At 20.9% G+C, this 7,731-nt stretch overlaps 1 protein-coding gene across 1 annotated transcript in view; it reads right to left on the reverse strand.

The window, feature by feature from the left end:
- The window catches only part of LOC117174526 (VPS35 endosomal protein sorting factor-like), a 63,439-nt gene that overhangs the window by 12,784 nt on the left and 42,924 nt on the right, over positions 1–7,731 (reverse strand). Inside the window, exons 14-15 of the mRNA XM_033363729.1 lie at positions 5,851–6,013; positions 5,581–5,773 (exon numbers count right to left, since the gene is read on the reverse strand). Coding sequence (XP_033219620.1) covers positions 5,581–5,773; positions 5,851–6,013 — 356 coding nt within the window. The remainder of the gene's footprint in view (positions 1–5,580; positions 5,774–5,850; positions 6,014–7,731) is intronic.

Raw genomic sequence — 7,731 nt, forward strand, 5'->3', positions numbered from 1 at the left:
AAAATGAATTTTAAACTAAAAAATACACATTTTCAGCCAAAAATGAAATAGTTAAATTTTCAATTAGGAAAATTAATTTTTCAAGAAAAAAAACAACAATTTTGAACCAAATTGATACATTTTCAACTGAAATGATGAATTTTCGACTAAAATAGATGAATTTTAAACAAAAAAATGAATTTAAAACTAAAAAAGACACCTTTTCAAACAAAAATGAAATAGTTAAATTTTCAATAAGAAAAATTAATTTTTCAAGAAAAAAAAAACAACAATTTTGAACCAAATTGATACATTTTCAACTGAAATTATGAATTTCCATATAAAATAGATGAATTTTAAACGAAAAAAATTAATTTTTAACTGAAAAAGATCAGTTTAAACTCATTACTAAAATAGTTAAATTTTCAGTTTAAAAACTAATTTTTAACTGAATGAATGAATTTTCAATTAAAATAATGAATTTTTTAATAGAATGATTGGATTTTCAACCAAAAAGATTAATTCACATCAAAATATACTATTAAAAAAATGAATTCTCAATCAAATAGTTAAATTTTCAACTAAAAAAGACAAATTTTTAACCAGAAATTAAATAGTTGAATGTTCAGTTTAAAAAATTAATTATACAAACAAAAAAACCTTTTTTCAACTAAAGTGATGGAATATTCAATTGAAATAGTTACATTTTCAGCTTTAAAGAATTAATTATAAAAAAAATCAATAAAATAATTACCAATTATTAATAATCAATAATTGAATAGTTAAAATTTAAAGCAAAAAGATCAATTTTCCCCAGAATTGATGAATTTTTAAATAGAATAATTAAATTTCTATCCAAATAGTTGAATTTTCAACCAAAAATGAAATAGTTACATTTTCAACTGAAATGATGAATCTCTATCTGAAATAAATTAATTTTAAATGAAGAAGAGGAATTTGTTGTAACTAAAAAAAGACACATTTTCAATCAAGACTAAAATAGTTAAATTTTCAGTTTAAAAAATTAATTTTCAACCGAATGAATAAATTTTCAATTAAAATGACGAGTTTTTTGATAGAATAATTGGATTTTCAACCAAGAAGATGAATATTTAACCAAAAATATTAGTTTCTACGAAAAAATACTATCTAAAAAAAAGAGAATTCTCCATCAAATAGTTAAATTTTTTAACTAAAAAAGACCAATTTTCAGACACGAATGAAATAATTAAATTTTCAGTAACAAAATTATTTTTCAATTAAAAAAAAACAATTCTTAACTGAAGTGATAAATTTGCAACTAAAATGATGAATTTTCAACTAAAAAAGACAAACCTTCAGCCACATAGATCAATTTTGAACTACGAAAGATCAATTTTTAACCAAAAATGGTTGAAAATGATGAATTTTCAATCACGAAGATTATTTTTTACAAAAAAAAATATATATTTTTCAACACAAAACTTGAATTTTCAACCAAACAGTTGAATTTTTAACTAAAAAAGGCAATATTTTCAACCAAAAATGAAATAGTTGATTGTTCAGTTTAAAAAAATTAATTTTACACACACAAAAGAAAACTTTTTTTCAACTAAAGTGATAAATTTTCAACTAAAATAACGAAACTTTCATTGCAATAGATCAATTTTAAACACAAAAGTTAAATTTTCTACTAAAATGATGGAATATTCAATTGAAATACTTACATTTTCAGTTTTAAAGAATTAATTTTTTTTTAAATGCAATAAAATAATTGATCAATGATTAATAATTGATAATTGAGTAGTTAAAATATAAACCAAAAAGATGAATTTTTAAATAGGATAATTATATTTCGAACCAAATAGTTAAATTTTCGACCAAAAATGAAAAAGTTAAATTTTCAATTAGAAAAATTAATTTCCCAAGAAAAAAACAAACAATTTTTAACCAAATTGATATATTTTCAACTGAAATGATGAATCTTTAACTGAAATAAATTAATTTTAAGCGAACAAGATGAATTTTGAACTAAAAAAGACCAATTTTCAATCCAGAATAAAATAATTAAATTTTCAGTTAAAAAAATTCATTTTCAACCGAATAAATAAATTTTTTATTAAAATAATGAATCTTTTATTACAATAATTAGATTTTCAACCAAAAAGATGAATTTTCAACTAAAAAAAGAGAAATTTTCAACTAAAATTATGGAATATTCAATTGGAACAGTTACATTTTCAGTTATAAAGAATTAATTTTTAACCAGAAAAAAAAAGAAATTTTAAATAAAGTAGTTAAAGTTTCAACTAAAATAACTAAAATTGAAACCAAAAAGATAAATTTTTCCTTTTAATTACTGAATTTTTAAATAGAATAATTACATTTTGATAAAAAATGTGAATTTCTACGAAAGGATAATTAAAAAAAAAAAAAAAACAGATGAATTGTCAAACAAATATTTTAATTTTCAAACAAAAAACATTAATTTTATACCAAAACAGACGATTTTTCAACAAATTACATACATTCTCAACCACATAGTTAAATTGCTAACAAAAAAAGACACATTTTAAACCAAAAATGAAATAATTAATAAATTTTCAATTAGAAAAATTAATTTTCCATGAAAAAGAAAACAATTTTTAACCACATTGATAAATTTATAATGGAAATGATGCATCTTCAACTGAAATAGATGAATTTTAAACAAAACAAAAAATTAATGTTTAACTAAATAACACAAACTTTCAACCACAGAGCTGAATTTTAAATAAAAAAAAAAGAACATTTCCAGCCAAAAAAAGAATATTTAATTTTACAGTTTAAACAATTAATTTTCAACCGCACGGCTGAATTTTCAATTAAAATTACAAATCTTTTAATAGAATAATTGAATTTTCAACCAAAAAGATTAATTTCTACCAAAAAAGGATATTTTTCAACAAAAAGCATGAATTCTTAATCAAATAGTCAAATTTTCAAGGAAAAAATACAATTTTTCAATCGAGAAGAAAAAAGTTAAATTTTTAGTTTAAAAAATTTATTTAAAAAAAAACATTTATTAACCAAAATTCTAAATTTTTAACTAAAATAATGAATTTTCAACTAAAATGATGGAATATTTAAATATAATAGTTAGATTTTCAGTTAAAAAAATTAATTATAAACCAAAGAAAAACAAATTTTTAATAAAATTGTTAAAGTTCCAATTGGAATAGTTAAATTTTAAACCAAAAAGTTAATTTTGACCTAAAATGTTTAATTTTTAAACAGAATAATTGAATTTTCAACCAAGAAGTTTAACTTCTACGAAAAAAAAAAAACAATTTTTGAACAAAACGCATAAATTCTCAATCAAATAATTAAATTCTCAACTAAAAACGACAAATTTTCAACCAAAAATAAAATAGTTAAATTTTTAGTTAAAACAAATAATTTTTCCTACAGAAAAAAAAACAATTTTCAACCAAAATTATTAATTTTTAACTAAAATGATGAATCTTCATCTGAAATAGATGAATTTTGAAAAAAAAATTCCACTAAAAAAGACCAATTCTCAACCAAGTAGTTGGATTTTGAATTTTCAAATAAAAAGATGAATTTTAAAGCAAGAAGATTAACGTATGCCAAAAAGATTAATTTTTAACACAATACATACATTTTCAACCTAATATTTTAATTTTTAATGGATTTTTCAACCTAATAGTTGAATTTTCAAACAGAAAAGTTAATTGGCTATTAAAAAAGGTCAGAATGTTCAACAAAATCAATCATTTTTAAACTAAAAAGACAAATTTTCAACCAAAAATGAAATAGTTAAATTATCGGCTAAAAAAATTAATTTTCCAGCAAAAAAAAAACAACATATTTTCAAACAGAGTGATCAATTTCCAAAATTCATTTAAACAGTTACAGTTTCAGTTAAAAGAAATTAATTTTCAATCAAAAATGGAATAGTTAAAATTTCATTAAAAAAAAATTAATTTTCAGCCGAACAGATGAATTTTCAAATAAAATTATGAATATTTAACTAGGTTACTTAAATTTTCAACAAAAATAAAACGAATTTTCAAACAAGACGATTGATTTTCAAAAAAAAAAAATTAATTTTCAAACAAAAAGATCAATTTTTAACCAAATAGTTGAATTTTTCATTTAAAAAACTCATTTTGCAAGCAAAAAAAAAATAAACAAATTTTTAAGAAAATTAATACATTTATAACTAAAAATCTTATTTTCCATAAAGAAGAGTAATTTCTATTAATAAAAACGAATTTTCAACAAAAAAAATATAAATTGTCAACCAAAAAATAAATAGTTAAGTTTGCAGTTAAAAAATTAATGTTTAACCAAAGAGATGAAGCTACAATCATAATGATCGAATATTAAATTAGAATATTTATATTTTATTTGTAAAAAAATTTTCAACGACAAAAAAAAACTATGTTTGAAAAAAAAATCACAATTTCAAACAAAGTAATGAATTTTCAATTAAAACGACGAATCTTCAAGAGTAACAGGCGGATTTCAAACTAGAAAAAAAAAACAAATTTTATCTGAAAACATAATTTTCAAACAAATAGTTGACTTAAAAAAAATAATTTTAAACCAAAGTGATGAATTTTAATCTAAAATTACGGAATATTTTCTTGGAAGTTACATTTTCAGTTAAAAAAAAATTTGTTTTATTAGAAAATTCAACTATTTTGTTGAAAACTCGTCTTTTTTTTGTAGAAGAGTAATCTAATTAATTAAAACCTCATATTTTTTGTGAAAAAAATGCCTTTACTTGGTTGTAAATTTAACTATATTCTTGAAAATTGTTTGTTTTTTTTAGTTAACATTTTTTTTAACTGAATATTTAACTATTTATTTTTTTTTTTTGTAAAAAACTAAGCTTTTTTGTTGAAAATTGAACTATCGTGTTAAAAATTCACTTCTTTAACTGAAAATTTAATTACTTGGTACAAAATTTAATTAATTTTAAGAAAAAATTATCTCTTTTTTTATTGAAAATTAATTCTCTTGAATGCAAATTTAACTACTCCAGTTTTTGTTCCAAATCGATCTTTTCTAGATCAAAAATTAAATTATTATGTTGAAAAAATGTGAGAGACGAATAAAACACAAACTTAAAAGTAATTTTTGGTTTAGAAAATTAACCTTCTTGGTTAAAAATTTAACAATTTTGTAGAATAATTAACTATTGAGCTAAAAAAAAAATATAAAAAGGAACAAATTTTAAACCGGAAATTAATTAAATAAAATTTAGACTAACATCACATCCTTCATTTAAACAATATAGTTGAAAATTTATTTGATTTGATTCAAACTCGACTTTTTTGGTAAAAAGGTCATCTTCTTGGTCAAAAATTCAATTAAATATTTGCAAAAAAATGTCTTTTATTCAGAATTCATCTATTTGGTGGAAAATTAATTTTCGGCCTTAAAAATTTATCTTTTTGAATGAAAACTGAACTATTTGTTTGAAAATTCAACACTTTTGGATATATATATATATATATATATATTTTTTATGATTGACAAATTTTTTCTCGGTTGATAATTCGTCTTTTTTATTTGAAAATTTCGATAAAAATTAGTAAAAACGATTTTTACCCTGTCCGAGACACTGATTAAGCAGAGAAACTTGTCCGGATAAAAGATACAATTGAAGTCTTGTGTGTACAGAAGACAGGGAAGGAATTGTGATGAAACAAAAGGCGGCGCAGGCTCTCACAAAAGCGGAAGTTCTTCTGGTGTGATGACCTCTCACAATTTTTCTTGTATCAACTGCTAATCTATTTACACACTAAAATTAAAAAAAAAAAATCGATAAATTTTAATAAGAATTAAATTAATGTTGTGTTTCTATTTAATTCAAAATACCTGAACAAGTTGTATATGAACGGAATCGAGATTTGGAAATGCGGCTCTAGCTTCGGCGTAGAAATTTAATTGTTTCTCGAAATCTCGACCGTAATCGACTCGCTGAACAAGACCGCAAATTAAATTTCCAATCTGACGTTTCTCATCCTCGACAGTCAATGCACTAGATTTGATCATGAATTCCAGATTAGAGATAAAATTAGATTTGAAGTTTGGACAGTTGAAGATCAAATTCAGTTTGGAAAATTAAAGAATTCTATTGAAATTTTCGATTTATATTTAAAATAACTAGAATTAAATTGAATTTGACTAAAATTATATTTTAATTGTTAGAATTAGAATAAAGTTAACTAATTGAATCTAAATTAACTAGATTGTTTTTATATTTATAACGCAATAACTTCAATTGCTATAATTCAATTTCAATTGATAAATTTTCAGTTGAATTAACAAAAATTAAATAAATTTTTTTTAAAATTAAATAATTTTTCAGTTAAAATTGAATAGAATTCTGCTTGAATTATCTTAAATTGAATACTTCTAATTGAATTTACCATAATGAAATATAAACTATCAAGAATTTTATAATCAGATTTAAATTAACTAAAATTCAGTTTGAGCTGCAAGAAATTAAGTAAAAATTAATTCGCATTGTACTTAAATTCAGAAGAGTTCTATTTTAATAAATTGGAATTTTTATCATTTTATCTTAAAGACTAGATTTTCATTTGAATAACTAGAATTCCAATCAAATTACAAGAATTAAATTAAAGCTGACTAGAAATACACTCCGATTAAATAGAATTCTATTTGAATTAACTTGAATTCTCGGAATTCTATTTGAATTTACTATAATTAAATTAAAATTAAATAGAATTTTATGATTGGATTTAAATTTCCTAGGATTCAATTTTAATTATAAGAATTAAAGTAGAATTGACTAGAACACCACTTTAAATTAATAGAGTTCTGTTTAATTTAACTTTCATTCCTAGAATTCAATTTGGATTTTTAGAATTAAATTAGAACTTACTAGAATTCCACTTTAATTCAATAGAATTCTGTTAAATTTAACTTGAATTTCTAGAGTCCTTTTTGAATTTCAAAAATCAAATTAGAACTGACTAGAATTCCGCTTCAAATAAATAGAATTCTGTTTGAATTAAGGTAAATTGTTGGAATTCTGTATGAATTTACTATAATTAAATTGAAATGAACTAGAATTCAATTTGAATTGCAAGAATTCAATTGGAACTGACTAGAATTCCACTTCAACTAAGTAGAATTCTCCTTGAATTAAGTTAAATTCCTAGAATTATATTTGAATTATTTATAATAATTAAATTTCAATTAAATAGAATTTTAGAAGTAGATCAAAATTCCTTAGACTTTAGTTTGAATTTCATGAATTAAAGAAGAATTGACTAGAATTCGACATTAAATTAATAAAGTTCTGTTTGAATTAACTTTAATTTCTAGAGTGCTTTTTAAATTTCAAGAATGAAATTGGAACTAACTATAATTCCGCTTTAAATATATAGAATTCTGTTTGAATTAACTTGAATTCCCAGAATTGTGTTTGAATTTACTATAATTAAATTTAAATGAAAGAATTAAGTTTAAACTGGCTAGAATTCTGCTTGATATCAATTTAATTTTGTTTGAAATGACTTGAATTCAAAGAATTATATTTTAATTTACTATAATTAAATATTAATTGACTAGAATTCTAAGATTTGATATAAATTCCCCAGAATGCAGATTGAATTGCAAGATTTAAAGTATAATTATCTAGAATTCTATTTGAATTAACTTCAATTCCTAGAATTCAATTTGATTTTTAAGAATTAAATTATAACTGACTAGAATTCCGCTTTAAAT

Source organism: Belonocnema kinseyi, chromosome 1 (assembly GCF_010883055.1).
Source record: "Belonocnema kinseyi isolate 2016_QV_RU_SX_M_011 chromosome 1, B_treatae_v1, whole genome shotgun sequence".
NCBI classification, from domain to species: domain Eukaryota; kingdom Metazoa; phylum Arthropoda; class Insecta; order Hymenoptera; family Cynipidae; genus Belonocnema; species Belonocnema kinseyi.